Raw genomic sequence first — 17,903 nt, 5'->3', positions numbered from 1 at the left:
AACACACCCCACACACCCCACACGCCTCTCACAACCCTTAACCCCCCCCCGGGACCCCTTTGGTTCCGTCCCCGCCCGCCCCCGCGGTCCGCCCCGCCCCGCCCTCCCGGCAGGGGGCGCTGAGGGCGGTGCCCGCGGGGCCGGGGCGAGAGCGCGGCGGCACTTCCGGTGTGAGGCGGGATTGGGGCCGGGATCGGGAGCGGGATCGGGAGAGGGAAGGAAGGGATCGGGAGCGGGATCGGGGCCGCGATGGCGCTGGACGTGCGGCGCCTGGAGGCGCTGAGCCTGCAGGAGCTCAGCGCGCTGCTGGACGACGAGGAGCAGCTGCAGGACATGGCCCGCGAGATGGAGGAGGTGAGGGGCTCTGAGGGGCTGCGAGGGGCTCTGAGGGGCTGCCTCATAAACCCCCCGGCCGCGGTCTCTCCCCGGGTCACCACCCCCTCAGCCCGCCGGGGCCGCTGGGTGTTTGGGGGCTGGTAAATGATCCCCCGCTCCCGGAGCCGCCGGGTGCGTGAGGAGCCCCCGGGGCTGCGGGAAGCGCTGCCGGCCCCTTCCTTTCCCTGCCTCCCCCTTCCCTGCCTCCCCTTCCCTGCCTCTCCCTTCCCTGCCGGCCCCTTCGCTTCCCTGCCTCCCCTTTCCCTGCCGGCCTTTTGTTCCCTGCCCCGCCGTGGGGCGATCGGTGCCCGCCGGGTGCCAGGGCAGGGGGGTGAGGGGGCTCGCCGGGCTGAAAACGCTGAATTAAATTAAATTAAATTATTCAGGGCCGGAGGTGGGCTGGGCTTTTCCGTCCGCACGACCCTTGGTTTTGCGCCTTGGGTTTTGTCAGGGCGAATCCAAAGCGATGTGAAAGAGGGTTCTGTGTGCCCCGGGCGCAGCCAGGGCTGTCGGGCTTTTCTCCTCCTTGCTTTGCCTGCTCGAAGCGCCTTTGTCAGTGTGTCAGACTCTTTAAGTCGCTCTTTTGAATCTGCCCTTCTCGGAATGGGAGCCTGTTTTCTTTCCGTGGTTGTCGTTAACGAGTTGTTCTGTGTGCCAGTGTTGCATTTCTGATAGGAGACTGTTCTGGGTTTATTTGGCCGCAGATGTGCCTGAAAGGCTCTCGCTGTGTGGTCAGCGAACGGCAAAGAAGATGGAACCATTTCTAGGAGAACTTTAAAAGAAAGGAATGCGCTGTGCTTCTCGGGGTCTTGCGCTTATTGGTTTTGTTGGTTAAAATTTGAGGACAAAAGCCCCAGGGAAAAATTAAAAAAAAAAAGGGGGGCAGTGTGTTCTTGAGAAAGAAGCTTGGTTTATTAAGCAAAATCAGTTATAATTGTGTTCCCTCGAACTAAGATTCCTTTTGGTGCTTCTGAGGAAGCCGTTCTGGATCCCCTCAAGCCAAATTGTCAAAGTATTACAGATGGAGAGGCCCAGTGAAGGCTGAGGCCGAGTTAATGAAGTGTCCTGGGGAATTTACTTGCTGTATTATGCAACAATTTATATTTTGAACCTTGTGTCAATAGATTTGTGAGAGGGGGCCAGGCAGAACAGTTTATATTCTGAGAACTTGGAAGAAACAGGCACTGCTGTGGTGAGTAAAACATGCAGAGACCTCGGAGGCCCCGTGGTTTGCTGGGGACAGGGGAACCCTGCTCTATGAAAACTATTTAGGGAGAGCCAGTGGGTTATAATGGGCTTAACTTTGTAAAGATATAAACGGGGCAGCGCTGCTGGTTTCAGTGTGACCCCTGACAAGGGACAGGAGCACAAAGCCTGGCTCAGATTTGTCAATAAGCACCGAAGAGTGCAGGTCAGAAGTGACAGAAAACCTCACGACCTCAGGAGCAAAGATCCTCTCTCACCCATGGGCACAACCAGCCCATATTCTCCGTTTGACCCTCCAGTTTTCCTCTTTAGTTGGCATCAGAAGGGCTCTAAATTGTAGAGTAAAGTTCTCCAGGCCCCCAGGGAATATTTTGTGGTGTTTGGAGAGTGTGGGGTTTGGAGGTGCTCAGGCTGTGTGGAAATATGGCTGTGCTGCTGTCTGGCATAATCCTCTTTTATTGGATGTGGAGGCTTTTACTGGAGTCTGTTCAACTAGAAATGTGTTTACTCACCTTGGAAAGAATTGGCCATGCTTGAATATTTCTTCCTCGTTCTGTTTTTGCCTTCACTGAGTTGTTTAGTGCCTGAGCTTCTGCTGCTGAGCCCTGATCTTTCAGTGTGGCAGGAAGAGGGAGAGAGGGAAATCCTGAGTATTAAGGAGGAACCATGGTGACTTCACTGCTGCTTGGCTGTCACTCCATATCTATCTATGTTGTAGGGTTATTCCAGACTCCTTAAATTCCTGATTTTCCTGTGACATGCCAGTTAAATCACGATTCCTGAGTCACTTCTGTGAGGTCACTTGTATTTTTAGTGGCAAAGTTGGCTAAAGCTGATCATTCCATAATTGAAAAAAACCCTTTGTTCTCCTTGTTGCAAGGGAAACCCAGCTCAAACCCCAGTGTTTTGCTCACAGAGAGGAGGATTTGGAAAACCACTCGGCTTTCGTGCTGATAGCTAAAACCAGGCACTTCCAGCCTTAAAGGGAACGTATTCCTGTGTGGCATTTGAGCAGGATTTGTGTGTGTGTATCTGTGTGTGCCCACTCACACACTCCCGTTTCTGGGGTGATGTGCACCCACACTTGTGTCCTCAGGTGTGTGACACTGTGGCCTCAGAGCTGAACTGCTGCTTTTCCTGTCTCTGAGGTTGGTTTTGCAACCTCTGTTCAGGCTTTTAGTGCTTGAACAAGGAGCATCTTGTCTGTTAGAAAGAGGAAGGAAGCGAGTTGTCTGGTACTCCCAGTCTTTTAAAATCGAGGAGGGCTTTTTTTTTTTTTTTTTTTAATAACCCTTTCAGGGTAATCTCTGTAGTACATCTGCAGTATTCATCTTCATGAGATAGAGAATCACAGTTTGGGTTGGAAGGGACCTGACAGATCATTTAGTTCCAAATCCCCTGCCAGGCAGGGTCATAAAAGTAACTTGTTTATAAAAGTGAATCTCGATGCGATGACTCTAAAAAGCACAGATGAGAGAATTTGTGACCTGACACTGGGGGTAATTTGATGAATTTCTCTGTGAAAATGAGTTTTCTTTTGATCTCCTGGAGCATCCCTTTTTGTAACAGTGCAGCATTGTGTTACTGACTGCTGAAGTTCCACTGCCAAAAATTATCCTCTCTTCAATACCTTAATTATATGAAATCAAGAAGTCAGAAATGTATTGGCTGCCTCTCATTCCAGAATTTCAGAGTACACTGGCAAGCACAGAGGGGATTTTTAAGCAGAGACCTTTTCTCAAAAACTGATTGAAAAGATCAGGCAGGGCAGAAAATCCAAGTTAAACTCTGTGTATTCATGCCCAGATTTCTTGGACTCCCACTCCTGTCCTAAAACCACACTGTGCAAGTGGTTATGTTCTTGTTGGCCAAACATGAAATTTAGTGGCAAAGTTAGGGATTAGACTTGGTGACAACTATAGATTTTTCTCTTCCAGATGAGCATCAAATGAGTAACCTGCCTGTGTCTGATGAATGCAAATTGCAGGGCTGGGTGTCTGTTCCCTCTGCAATAAATGTTTAGGAGCTGCAGTTTACCCTCTGAGCTTCATTTTGTCGCTTTTTAAAGCTAACACTTAAGTACTCAGAAGAGCCAAATTTAGCCAAGCTAATTACTTTGCAATATGTTTTAATATTTATTACACAACAGATGTTGGTAGGGGGGTGTGTTATTCACCAGTCCATGATGAAAAAGCACTGTTAAATCTGCTGCTGTAAAAGAAGTCCCTCTTCTCCTACTCTGCACCTGTCAGCTCCTGTTTCAGGGGTTAATTTGACACTCCAACTGTGCATCCTTCTACTTCTGCAGTGTGACTGCATGTTTCATTCCTCAGTCACAAGTATGTGAAAGTGAATGTGGGAATGATAAAGGTTAGAGAAACCCAAACCCAACGTGGATGTGCCCTATGGAGAAAGCAATTAAAACGGTGCCACACAAAGCTGCTTTTATTTATAGCTCCTTAAGAGACTTCTTCTCGAAGGTACCAAGAGACTCCTCGCTGTGTTACTGGCCAAGGAAGCTTATAATTATAGCAGCACTTGCTGGACTTGGTGGGATTGTAGCTGGGATTGCAGTTGCTCAGCATCCTGGGACTCAGTTCTGGGAATGTGCTGTTGGATGAACCGGGGTGACGCTTCCCAGCGTTTTACACAAATAACTCTTGCTGCAAACCAGTACTTTGGTGTGAGTGATAAACATTTATAGTACAAATGTTGCTAAGCTGGTACTAGTTCTGCTTTAGTTTTACCCAGCATTCTTCTTCCTTTTTTAAAAGTGGGATGAAACGAGGCTGCAGCTGATGGAAGTAGTAGAATCTCAATGCCCAAAGAAGTTGCTGCTACCTCTTCTTGGAAGTGCTTATTAAATAAATCCTTGAATAAAATTATTCAAATTATTTCTGTGAAAGAAACTCATTTTTTAAGCAGCTTAAGTTTGGAAGTGCTGCATAACCCACGATTTTTGTCTTTTATAACCTCTGTGTGTCCATGGCTTCATTTTCTTGCAGCGTGCAGTTGAGTTCTCTGCTCAGTGGTGGGCCATCCTTGTGCCATGAAAATCCTGTTACAATCAGCTCAGTATTGTTGTCCCATTTGTCCCATTCAGAATTCATAGTGAGAGCTTAGCAGTTTAAAAAATAATAAAAAAAAAAAAGGCATATCTTCTCTTTAATATTGTCCTGTCTCATTGTGTCTTGTGATTCTGGCTGGCATTTCTTCATCTGGTTTCAGATTAGTGTTTCCTGCCTGGTGAAGTGCTCATGACCTCAGGAGTCTTGCTAGGAATTCTGCTGGACTCCCATGCTCCTGGCTGATTTCTCTTAATAGCTTTTTTTCCTGGCACTTCCAGTGGGCAGGTGAACATCCAGTGCAGGAGCAGTTCCCTGCTAATGCACATTTTTGTCCTAGTGCTCATCTGACAGCAAAATAACATCTTTGGGATTTGCTCCTTCCTCAGCTTTCGTCTTAGGCTTGTGGGAAGCTGTGAAGGGATGCTGAAAGCCTGCTTTGTGCTGCACTGATAACCTTAACAGACTGCTCATGCTGTACTGTGCCTTTGACCCTTGGATGATTTTGCAACTGTTTTATTTTTGTTTTGTTTTAAATTAGTCATCATTTTTTGACAGTTTTTCTACGGCGCTCTTCAGGCAAACTTCACAGTGGTTGCTTTCTGATTCCTTGACTTAACTTCCCAATGCAGGGGAACAGTTGCTAGAAAGTTTCCTACACAGACATCAACACCAGTGCCAGAGATTATTCTGGTTTGTAAAATCCTGGCTGTGTTCAAGTCGCTTTGCTGTGGGATTATATCTGTTCTGTTTGCTGTGAAATAGAACTCACTTGTCCCACAGACTTCAAAATCCTTTCAGAGGTGTGAAGTATTTAAATGTTCTGGACAGGTGGATGGGTCTTCACCAGCTCCTCCTTAAGTTTCATTAAGCATCATTCCTAAGTTTACTTTGTGTTTGAGGAACTGGTTCTTCTCATGACTTTGGGTAAGATTTGAGTTTCTCATCTCTCCATGTGTCCATTATTAGCAGAAATTTGACACAGACTAATGCTGGAAGTGAAGACTTCAGGAGTGACACTTGAATTCATTATTCAATGTCAGTCATGGTTTTGTTCAACTCTTGTTAAAAAAAAAAAAAAAAAAAGTGCCCTTCTTAGAACCGCTGAAATACGGAAAAAGTTGAGTCATTAAGTCCCGTGTCATTTCAAACACTGTAACTTAAACTGCAATTATGAATAACTTCTTTTAGTTTAAAACAAGTATTTTTAAGGCTTTTGCTACAGTTTAGGCTATTCCATAATTACTGGATCCCACATGCAAAGGACAGGACAGGATGTCACTCTGCCTTAGGTAGAGGTAGGTCATATTAGTCATATTTTCCTTGTTTATACTATAAAGTCAGGTACATTATGTCATACTGATATTTATTCATATTTACAATTTGAAATGATTTAAAAATATTCAGCAAATCATTATAGAACATTTTCTTCCTTCTCCCTGCTCCTGTTGAGAGACATTCTGATACTTGAGGAGACAACATCAGGTCTTCCTTCTCCTCTTTACTGAGTTCAGTAAAAGCTTCCCTTTCCTGGGACTTGTGCCCTTGAAAGGTTTATAAGTTTGTGTCCACTGGCTCTTCTCTCTCCTGAGTAAATGTCCTTTATCCTAAATGAGAGATCAAAGTTCCCTCATTAAACTGGTCCTTCCACACCGACTCTGCACCTTTGAAATGAGAATATCAGCCTTGCAAGCAGCGAAAATACAACCAGCAGAGCAAACTGGAGTCACTGGGAGCAAGTGGTGAACTCATTAAAATGGTGAAAAAGGCACCAGAAACCATCAGTCTTTTTGCACACAACCTTCCTTGGCTGGCAGTGGTGGTGACAGGTGTTTGGTAAGAAGCTGGATGCCAGTCATTAAGCTGTTAAATCCCATGTATTTTAATTCTCTTCATAATTGTTTGGAAAAGATGTAAATTTTTCAGCTTTCTGAAAGCAACAGTCTTATCAGGATTGGATCCTATGAGAATAAACAAATGGGAACCAGTTTAATTTAAATTATTTTGCATTGGGTTCAAAAGTAAGAAGAGGGGTTTTTCCTTTGATTCTTGGAAAGGGTTTAAATTGAACATGAACATAGGCTGGAAGGTTATTTAGGCTTGGTGTGAGAACCTTTAGAAGGCAAAACAATATTGAAAGAACAATTTCCAATTTTCACAACTTGGAGTAGAATTTTGGTTGATGTAGAATTTAGGACTTTAATATTATCCTTGCCTTGAATTTTTTAAAGTGGTTTGGCAAAAACAGGGTGAAAGAGAGTAAAACTTTGGTGTTTGAAGAGCAGTATCTGGGGGCAAAGGTGTGTTTAAGTAGCACTGAGCCAATTTTGAATTTAGCAAGTTAAAGTAGCGTGTAAATATTTCAAAAGGAAGTAATTGCTTTCAAAGAGAGTTGCTACCCTTGGAAAAACACCTGAATTCTGCTCCTGTCCTTCTCTGGGGCTTTTAAACAGCTCGTTTGGGTTTCCTCTTTTCCTGTTTGTGAGGTGTGGCTCTGTATCCACCCAGCAGTGTGGAAGGAGGAAGCCCCTGGTGTTTGCACTGACTGATGTACAGGGTCTGTAAATGGGATCTGTTTGGAGCTAAACAGGGATCAGGTGGGCTGGAAGGGATGAATTGATGGAGGAGGTCACAAAAAGGGCACCACAAGTTTTGTTGGTTTTCGAAGGCAGCTTAATAGAGTTATGTCATGCCAGTGGGAAGACTGTTCCACTTGTTGATTCAGAGTGAAAATCTGAAATCAGATCCCTTGGTTTTTGGTTTCTTTCCCTTTTGATGTCTGAATATTTCAATGAATCAAATGTGACACCCGGGACAGACTCCCCCAAACCCTCAGCTTTCCCAAAGCTCCTGGAGGATGTCTTGAATAAAATCCTGTGCCTGTGTGAGTGTGAGCAAACTGGAATCTGGCTGAATCTTGGGCTTGTGACAAATGTCATTTGTTCTGTAGGAATAATGTCCTGAGGATAGGAAATGTTAAGCAGAAGGAATAAACCCAAAAAAAAAAGAAAAAAGAAAAAAAAAAAAGCTTTTGGCATTAATCCAGGACTGGTTCAACACAGTTGGGGAAGAATATTCTGGAGAAGGAACAGCAACGATGCAGTCCTTGTTTTTTGCATGTTAACAAGATAAGGGATGACATTCTGCTGCACTCATTGCATCTCACTGCTGGAATTCAGATCTTTTTAGAGAGCAACTGTTGCTTTATCTGTCAGTGTTCATCATTTACTGATCAGTTGCAGGTTCAATTCCTGCAGCGCTCATTTTTACTGTCGTTCTTTATCTAAAAGTTTTCAAATTTTTATATTGTCTTGCTGAACAATTTCACTGTTATTTCATGCACTTTTAAAAAAAAATTTATTTCTTTCCAGGCCCAAAATGTTCAGCACAGCAAGGACATGACTCTCGCCAGCAACCGCAGCCTGGCAGAAGGAAATCTCTTGTACCAGCCAAAGTTGGAGTCTTTGAAATCAAATTTGACTGAAAAATATCAAGAGCTACAGGTTCTTTTTGAAGCATACCAGATAAAGAAAACAAAACTAGGTAACACTTGCTGTTGACAGTTATGATTTGCTGTTTTCTAAGTGAATGTAAAGCTGTTGCCTGTTTGTTGTTTGGTTCTCGGTGTCTCATTTTTAGCTCTGTGAATTAGGGTACAAAGTGAAATGTCACTCCCGTGTAGTTCTGAACTAGATCACACTTGTGATGATTTATTAAGTGTCTGTTATGCCTGGTGACAGATTCTGTGGGTTCTTTCTGTTACTGTGTGGTTACCTACCCGGTCTTGACCTGCTCTTCTCTCAATTATTAGACTCATTTACCTTGATAAAACCACGAGTTGAGTTTTCAGTGACTAATCATAAATCAAACAGAATACTGCACTGACCTTTCAGTTCATACAGAATCGTGAAGTATTGCACATCTGATTCTGCACTTGCTGAAGTGCTTTGGCTTTTGGTGTTATAAATGTATCACTGTAATTAAATGTCAGCTCTTTGCACTCTGACAATATTCTTACAATATTTCTTACTGTAGAACACCCTGCCTAGAACAAGGAGCTTGCTGCTTGTACCTCTGTGCCTCAGAGATTGTTGTGCTGTCTGGGGCTGTGGTTAGAAGTCACTTAGAGCCACTGTCATTTTGTGTTCTTTCCATGCCCTTACAGACAGACAATCCAGCAACGCTTCCCTGGAGACCCTGCTGGCTCTGCTGCAGACCGAGGGGGCAAAGATTGAGGAAGACACAGAGGTAATGACACAACACTCCAGTTCTACCACTTACACCCATTGCTGAACCTCCCAGAGTCCATTCCTGCAGTGCAGACTTGAGCATGGTGTACACTAAGGGATATTTATAAGAACATGGTCTGGTCTTTGCTTTGAACTTTGGTGAGCAGCCATTTGGTTCTAGTGATTTTTTTTTTTTTATCAGAGTCGTTTTTCACTCTTAACATCTTTGAAGTTTGAGAGAGAAAATGCTCATTTTAGAAAAGAAAGCCAAGCCCTTTAGTCCCTTGGCTTTGCCTTCAAACTCATCGTGTATACAAGTGGAATCTCTTTAATGGTGTTTGCCTGGTATCTGTATTACTTCATTATAAATGTCAATTAGTAGCCTAATAAAAAACTGGGCCTGCACTGTTTTTTCTCCAGCGTTTCCGATGAAATATTCCATTAGGGTTTCAGCATGTCTGTGCAGGTGCCAGTGGTCACCACTTGCTGTGATACCAGTGCTCCAGGGGTGGTCTGACTTCAGAATAATGGGTGCTGATTTGCCTGCAGGCATTTTCTATAACTATATCGGGGGAAAAAATCTGCTTATTAGCCTTGAGTTGTGATCACAAAAAGACATTCCCAGGACAAGTTGGATTTTGTGATTATATGTTTGTTCACCTCTCAATTATTAAACATCATTTACTCAAAGCCACAAGTAAGGGTGAGTATTAAACCTGACTTAGCAATAATCTGCCTCTCTGTGCTGAGTCTCAGAGAGTTCTCAGTGTTTCTGCTGGCACTGAAGCAGCTCTGAGCTGTAATTCAGCTTAGCTGGCAATCTGGAAAGCTGTTGGCCTTGCTTCATTCCCATCTCTGACGATGAGGGAATGCTCAGAGTGAGATTCAGATGTTTTCACCGCTGTTACTTTGGTATAAATTTATGCAAAAGTGATATTTAACTCCCAGTGCTTCTGAGTAATAACGAACTCAAAGTTCTGCTCGGAATTCTTAGTATGCCAGTCATCTTCCATATGCCAGCTGGAAAATCACAGGCAAAACGCTGCTATTTTTAGGATGTGAGCCATTTAGATTCTGTTGCAGTGCTCTGTTTTCTAAAGAGATTGTTCTGTATTTGACAGAATATGGCAGAAAAATTCCTTGATGGTGAAATACCACTGGATTCCTTCATTGACGAGTACCAGAGCAAGAGGAAACTGGCTCACCTGCGCCGGGTGAAGATTGAGAAGCTCCAAGAAATGGTGCTGAAGGGACAGAGACTTCCTCAGGTTCAGCCTCCAGCTCAGCCCAGAGCACCCGAGGCCACACCAGCACCTCAAGATTCCTACAAGCCGGATGCAAACACTCCCCCTTCCGTCGTGCCCCGGCGGATACCGCCCCCCCCGCCCTCCTCGGGCCCAGCAGGACGCTTCCCTACTCCGTTCACCGCAGCCATGAGCTCAGGACCAGCTCTCTCTTATCCAGGTGCTCCGTACCCTCCTCTCCCGCCTCGCCCGGGGGACGTTCAGCCCACGAGTCAAGTGGCACAGCCGGGATACCCATCTCAGTTTGTACCACAGTACCCCCCGGTTCTTCCCCAGAGACCACCTCGCCTTCCGCCACATCCTGGCTTTATCCTCCAGTAGATGTTCCGGTGCGCCTGACTTATTGTATTGGTGCTTATATTTCCTTTTCCCCCCCCATCAGAGACTTGCTGTTAGCCATGGGAAGCCTCTGTTCTTTGCACAATGGAGTACAAAGGCCGAGCTGTGGCACAGAGGTTTGCAATTGCTCTGGTAAATGTGATGATGTCTTGTTTTCAGAGGTCAGCGATGACAAGGTTTTCATGGGAAGGTGAGAGGGTCTAAATTTTATGAATCCATCAAGTGGGGAAGCCGCGTGCGGTGGATTTCCTGCCGTTACCAACCCAGTCACGCTCTGAATTCTTTAGGGATGGTAGATCAGCACCCTCTTCTGCTCTGGTGTGTTCCCATCACAGCTGGAGGTGTGTGTGGCAGACGGGAGCTGTTTGTGTCTCTAAGGAATTCTCCGTGGGTGCCCATATCTGCTGGGCAAGGGGCGTGCACTGGACCCCCTTGACACCCTTCTGCATTCAGGGCCAGGTGCTCAACGCCCTCAGAGCTCACTGAGCTGAAACTCTTGTCAGAGCACGGTGGGTGGTTTTCGGACAGGGAAAGCTACAAGAGTTTCGTTTCTGCATTTCAGTTGTTACCTTAAGAGTTCTCCTAATCAAAGTAGGCACTCCTTCCACTCCTGAACAGCTCAATACCCTCAAAGTCCTGGTCTCTTGAAATGAAACTAAACTGTTTGTAGAGCCAGTTTAGAGTTTTATAGACACTTTACCAGGCAGTTTTATTTCCTTGCCTGTTAAGACTTTTTCTTACAGTTGTTTTTTTTTCTCCTTTTCCACACCTTGGATACACAAGTGATTTTTTTACACAGGTGCTTAGCTTTTGATATCATGTGATTCCAGGAATCTAGGCAGGGTATTTTCTTAATCAAATACTGGATTTTCACATGTAATTACCCACTTGAAGATTCACAATTTCATTTTATCCCTTAACTCTGTCTCTCACTTGGCAGAACTATTTTTAACTTCCCATTTCCTTTAGTTGTGCAGTTTTGGGCATGTGTATCCATCTGGAATTTGCAGTTAACGTTCCTCTGCAAGTAGGCAAAACAGAAAAGCTTTTTGAACTCCATGGTGGCTGTTTGCATCTTACAGAATCTGTTCTTGACTTATGCCACCGGAGGGGGAGGCGTTTTAGGACAGCTCAGATTTCACTCTCAGTGTGACTCTCGAAGCCTAAGGTGCAGACATGTGCTGGTATTTTAATCCAGCACTGGGGGAGGCAAAACTTAACACTTGTTTGCACAGAATGTGTCTGTGAATTTGTTACCAATCAGTCCAGAATCTGTCATAGCCCCTGGTTATTTCAGAGCATTTTGGTATCACTGTCCTGGAATGCACTACACTGTTTGGAAGTTTGTACTACAAACACCGTCAGTCAGAATAGATATATTTATTTTTTAATTTACATAAGGCCCTGAACTGTCCCTCAATCATTTCTTCTGGAGTGTGGTGCTTAGCAAATACTAATCTGAAATTAAGCTCATAACAGGAAGCTCTCGATTCTGAAAATGTGGTCACTTGGCTTGTTTTGCCTTCTGAAGACCAAGGGCAGAAGGTTGGTCAGTGTTACTGGCATCTGAACCAATTCCCCAGAGTAAGTCTGGCAAGTTTTTAGAGATGGGGGATTTTGTGAAGCAACGTGCATTGGATTTGTTTGCTAAAAGTGTGTTTTTTTCTGTAATCTAGTGATGGTACAGGATGTGTTTTTTTTAAAAAAATAGTGTAATATCTTTTCTTGGTATTATTTTCTCACTGAAGCTTCGTATGAGCATGGTTAATTATGACTCGTTTCAAAGTAATTTTGCTGTGCTTTTAGTGCTGGTATTTGGATGGCAGCTGTTGTATCTGGATCCTAAACATAAGTCTGCTGTAGAAATGGTTTGTGTCCTGGAAAGAATTAAAGTGGATGGGGGCTACCAGGGTGGTGACCGAGTACAGAAATTCCTACTTCGAGCCTGCTACACAAAAACACTCTCAAATCAGTTTTACTAAGATTCCATAAAAACAACCAGGTATATTTTACACTTATCAAGTGCCAACTTTTTTTCTGAGGGTTCAAAGTCCTCGGAAGTGACGGAGGTGATGGATAAGTGTATTGTGAATTTGCACTGCGTTTTGTGTATGGAACTTTATTGGTATTAGTAGTCCAGAAATATTTTTACTACTTGTTAAATCTTCTGTCTTTTGGTAACTTTTGTGATAACAATGACCTTTCAGGGATATACTTTATCTAAGAAACAAACTCTTGTGCACACTAAATAACAGACAAAGCTAATGCAATTTTTCTGTCTGAAAGCAAAACAATGCATTATTGCATATGCATGTGGCTGATGTGCCTTAGGATCACTACTGGTGATTGTAATTGTAGGAAATTAGCGTTTTTATCATTTGAATGGCCATTGCTTAACTCTGATTTAAGGGCTCTTCAAGAGCACTGACTTTTACAAAGAAACTCACCCTCATACTACAGAAAAAAAACCAAACAGCTGTATCTGCTATTTGTAAGCTTCTAGTTGCCTTCACCCATGGGTAAGTTTGAACGTAGATGATGTAACTGATGTGGTGTCTCAGTTATTGCAGTCTCATAACTGAAGTCCAGCTGCTCATGGACAACGTTTTGCCATTAATTTGTGTGTGTGTGTGCACACAAGCTGTAAATATTTACTTGACTGCTGGTGATGTTTAAGGGGAAAGGAGAAAAATGACCGTGGAAAGCTGTTTAAATCCTTCCAGCAACAAACTTGAAACACTAACCTGGATGAGCTGGGCAAGAGCTGCATCAGTGCTTTCAACCTGTTGCCCTTCAACAGCTTCTCCTGTTCTGTTATAGCTAATAAATAAGTTCTGCTCTGGCTAGGATGTTTAGAGTTGTACTAATTTGCACTGTTTATAAGATAGTGAGATTAAAATGCCATAGGCAAGCTGAGACTTGAGAGGGGGTGGCTCAGAATGCTTGCCAAATATATATATATATGTGTGTGTATATATATATATAAAATGAGGATTTTTGATGTCTGCTACAAATAGCATATACTTCCCCAAAGCAATTGGAGTGGAGAAAAATCTCTCCAATACAACGTGTAACACGGCTTTAGAGTGTCGGTAGCATTGGAAATGCTCTCTTTGGGTGGCATTACTTCTGCCAGTCGTTTGTCTGCAGTTTTGTAAGTTGTGACTGATTTTCCATGGTTGGGTTTCGGTTGGTGATCAGCACTGAACTGTCCCAACTCCCGGGTGGGTGGCAGTGCTGTCTCCTAGAGAGGCTGCAGTCGGTTGTTCCAGCACAGCTGATCCAGGCAGGTCAGCTCTGACCCTGGAGTGACGATGGAACAGGAGCTTTCGTGGGATGCCAGGAGGCACCTGGGCACAGGCTGGTCATGGCTTTAGTGCCCCAACTTCCACAACCTCAGTCTCGACCTCTCGTGGGACTTCTCTGCCCTCTCAAACTGGAATCGTGACGTAGACACAGAGCTCAAGCCGACAGTTCCTTGCAGAGCTTCCTGGCAAACGGGGAGGAGGCAGAGTTGTCCTGCACCTGAACAGTTCCTCTCTGGGATCCTGGACTGTCTAATAACGGGGCAGTTTTATATACTGAGCAAGTTGTGAAACATACAGTGGATTTGTTTGCATAATGAGTCTTTCTGTAATCTACTGTGTTCTGATTTTAAATAAAATAGCATATCTCTTGGTGCCCTGTTCCCGCTGTGCCTTCATTTAATCAGGCTGCAGTTACTCACATTAATGATTTTCAGTCCTAACGGTGGTTTTTCTGTAGCAGCATAAACACAGTTGTAGGTGGATGTAGAACATAAAAATGACTTTAATTATTCACAGTAAATCTGTTGGCTGTGTTTTTGGTGACTGGATATAGCGAGTCCCTTCTGTGTGTAGCTGATCCAGGGTGTGCTCAGAGAAAGTTCTGCACGTTGAGGTAGGTGCCTTGTCTTGTCAGGTAGAATCTCTTTGGTTTTGTTTTAGTTTCCTACAGCCAGCTGGAACAGTGGGAATGTTCAGAGTCTTCACTTGGAAAAGCTGAAAGGAAGGGAGAGAGCCACTTTTATTTGTTACGAGAGGAAAATCTTAGATTGCAGCCAAGTTGGGAGAAATGAGTCAACCAAAGTTATTTAGGAATATGAGTCAGAGGGCAGAAAAGACCTGGTGTAATTTTCTGTGATATCTGTCACTTCAATAGTGTGTGAAATAGAAATCCTGCAGCAGAATAACCGATTCTATAGGGAAGAAAATCCCTGTTTTAATTGTTTCTTGATGTGTCCCGTCTGTGGTGGCTGTGGGATCTGATAGCCTTCTGCTGATGCAGAAATAGGAGAGTGCAGATGAGGAAAACCTGCTGTACTGACGCAGAGCAGGTGGGCGAGGGCAGGGGAAGGTGTTATGGAAAAGCTGCAGCTCTTCAGCTCAGCTCTTCAAAGCATTTGTACCAGCTCCACATGTTCCAAAACTGGGGTTTGGGTGGTCCTTCCCCAGGAGATCATTCCAGGTGAGATTGTTCCCACTGCAAAGAAGTCACCTGGTAGGCTCAGACCTTGCCAGGGAGGGGACTCAGAAGTTGGGTGGATCACAAAAAAGCAAAGTGCCACAAAAAAAGACACACCGTGGTATCTCCTGTGGCCCTGACTTGTCCCTCTTGGAAGTGGCTTTGGAGGCTGTGCAAGCCCACGTAGATCCTTCCCCAGCCCTTGTTCCTGTAATTTGAGTCCTCTGGTTGTGCATTAATCATCCCTCACAGTCCTTCACAGGTCTGCCTGTGCACCTCTCTGAGGTTTTGTCACTGGAAACAGGACATGTTAATGGGGTTTTTTTTGAGATTTTTGCCTTGAATGGAGTTTCAGAGACTCCTCCTGAGCCTGTGCCCCTGGACACCTTGTCCCTGGCAGCCTGTGGTGAGCTCTCAACCTCACCCAAAGCCAAATCTCCATTTTCCCCCTACCTGCAGGATAAATCACAGGCTGCTGAGGCTGGAAACTTTCCAGTGCATACCTTGAACCCTGGATCCTGCTGGAAGCTGAAGGCTATTTTTAACACAGTGCATTATTTCCAACCTGCTCAAGGGTGGGGTTTTTTTCTGCACATCCTGTAGGTGTTGAGTAGGAATTATTTTTTTCTTTCAAAGCTAAAAAAAAATGTTTCACCATATATTCTAATCCCACACCTTGCTATATGCCCTTAAAGTTGCACATTATTCTAGCAACCACTGCTCAGGATGGGCTGATTTCTGAGAGATTCATGAGTCCTGAAGGAAGCTGGTCCTTCCCAGGAGGGATGAGAGAGGTGGGAGAGGATGGGAGGTGACAAAGTGGCTCCAGGTCTCAACACTGGAATGAGATCACCTAGTTGAAGATAAAATGCTGATTGTGGAGCAATGTGGAAGTGTCCTTTGGCCTGGGGTGTGTGTGTTGGTTGTCTCACACCTACAGATGTCAGAGATGGTACGAGGGGACTCCAGTTTCGTATTTTTGTTGTGATTTAAACCTGCATACCCATGAGGCATTTGTGAAATGATTGTATTAGCTGGTATTTCTGTATTTCCCAGGCCACTTTTCCAACTGGGTCGTTCAGGGAATGCTGTCCCTAAATATAGAACTGCCCAGACAGAAGTAACTCGTGCCAGGCAGGTTGGGCACAGCACAGAAATCACCTGCGAAGGGCGGCTGCTGTTCGTGCTTTCAAGGGCTCTTCAAAACATACTTTTACAGAAGTTTGGGGGTTTTTTTTAACCTGACTTCCTAGAGTGTGCACCAGCAGTGTTTTCTATTTCTGTGCTTCATTTCAATGCCCTTTTTTTCCCCCAACGATCTGTCTTGTCGACTTTGCTCTCTGTGGTGAGGTTGTTGCTGAAGTTCAGCTGCTTCGTGTGCTCGTGTTCAAACTAATTTGTGGTTGCTGGAGCTTTGGCTGCTGAGGGAGCCAGAGGGTGGGGAGAGCAGGGTTTTGATAACAAGCTGTTTGAAAGCTGCTTCAAACAAAGTAAATTGTACTTTACTAACCCCGGTGGAAGGGAGCAGAATGTAATGTTTCACAACTTGGTTATTTTCCATTGCGGCTCTTACAGGTACTGACTAAAATTTGGTCTCAGGAGCACATGGAGTGAAACACCTTCCTCTCTCCACAGACACAGAAATGGTATTTTAAAGTAATTAGCAAATTGGACGCTGCACAGCAGGATGTCTTGATGGGAGTCTGAAAATAAACCTCTGCATACACAGTTGCCATTCTGATATTTATGTCTGCCATAAATAGCAAACACTTTCCAGAAAAGTATAAGACTTAAGAAAATCTTAGAGAGGATGCTATTTCTTGAGACTTTGTACATGGTGGCCTGGGTGGTTTTAAGTAAATGATAATGAGAGAACAGTGGGGGTAAAAAAGTTACATTTACCCATAGCATCAATCTTAAAGCCACATTTTATTTCTTAATTCTTTAAACATTAAATATGGCAAATTCTTTTCACTTTAAATAGAGTTGTGGCTAGACTTCTGGTAGGGAGAGTTTAAAAGTTTGCATTCTCGATTAATCAGTGTTTCCATGATGAAATGTGATGGTGTGAGCGGTTGGATGGCGTCAGTCTCGCAGCAAATATGTCTTTATCATTGCCTATAAATAGACCTTGAGCTACTGCAGAAAGCACTTCCTTGAGAGAAAAGGGCTCTGAAAGAAATGAAACTCAGCAGGAAACTGTCCCCTGTCAGTGCTGTGTCATTGTCACTTGATGTGACAACGGTCACCCGAGGGACGCGGCTGCAGAACCTGCTCCCAGGGCTCGTGGAAAGGCTGGGAAGGATATAAACCTTCAGCTTGGAGATGATCTCGACATAACTTGCAGGATTAGACCAGCTGCTTGCCCTGCCCAGCAACACCAGTATCAACACCAGAGCCTTTCTGTGGGGAATGCACTTCATGCATACAATGAGCTGGGAAATGAGCACTGGCACTCGTGGCACTGCCCAGAGTATTTGCCCATAAACCTGTAAAGCCTGGTTCGTGACGTGTGATCTCGGAAATCTTGAGCCATCATGAGACTGCTGCAGAACTAAAATAAATAATAAAATGCATTATAAATGTGTTTCAATGAGATACAGCCACTTGTGAGTCTCGTTAACTGCTTTATGGCCTCCTGTCACTCATAGGGAAGAAAAGCTGGGGGTTTTACTGCGGCTTTTAGGAAGTTTGATTGCAATTGTTTTTGGGGGTAACCAGGAATAAGATCCTCACAAATCTCCTCTTAAACACAAGGGGGCTGTGTTCACGCTGTTGTGGATGTTTGTGCTGAGCTCTGAATGCTCCAGTCCTATCACCCAAGAGCACCGAGGGCTGCAGTGACCCTCAGTCCTGGTGAACCCCAGAATAACCCAAATCCCCATTTCCTGCAGGCGTGG

General features: G+C 44.5%; 1 protein-coding gene across 1 annotated transcript; it reads left to right on the top strand.

The window, feature by feature from the left end:
- Window positions 1–213: 213 nt before the first annotated feature.
- Window positions 214–14,199, top strand: VPS37B (VPS37B subunit of ESCRT-I). Its single transcript, XM_050318439.1, has 4 exons — window positions 214–354; window positions 8,018–8,189; window positions 8,812–8,894; window positions 9,997–14,199. Exons 1-4 carry the CDS (start codon window positions 250–252, stop codon window positions 10,498–10,500), a joined length of 864 nt encoding a protein of 287 aa, XP_050174396.1. The 5' UTR covers window positions 214–249; the 3' UTR covers window positions 10,501–14,199.
- The last annotated feature ends 3,704 nt before the right edge of the window (window positions 14,200–17,903 follow it).

This window comes from Myiozetetes cayanensis, unplaced genomic scaffold, assembly GCF_022539395.1.
Source record: "Myiozetetes cayanensis isolate MyiCay16 unplaced genomic scaffold, myiCay2020 scf21, whole genome shotgun sequence".
Taxonomy (NCBI): domain Eukaryota; kingdom Metazoa; phylum Chordata; class Aves; order Passeriformes; family Tyrannidae; genus Myiozetetes; species Myiozetetes cayanensis.
This window is presented reverse-complemented; position numbering and strand designations above follow the sequence as displayed.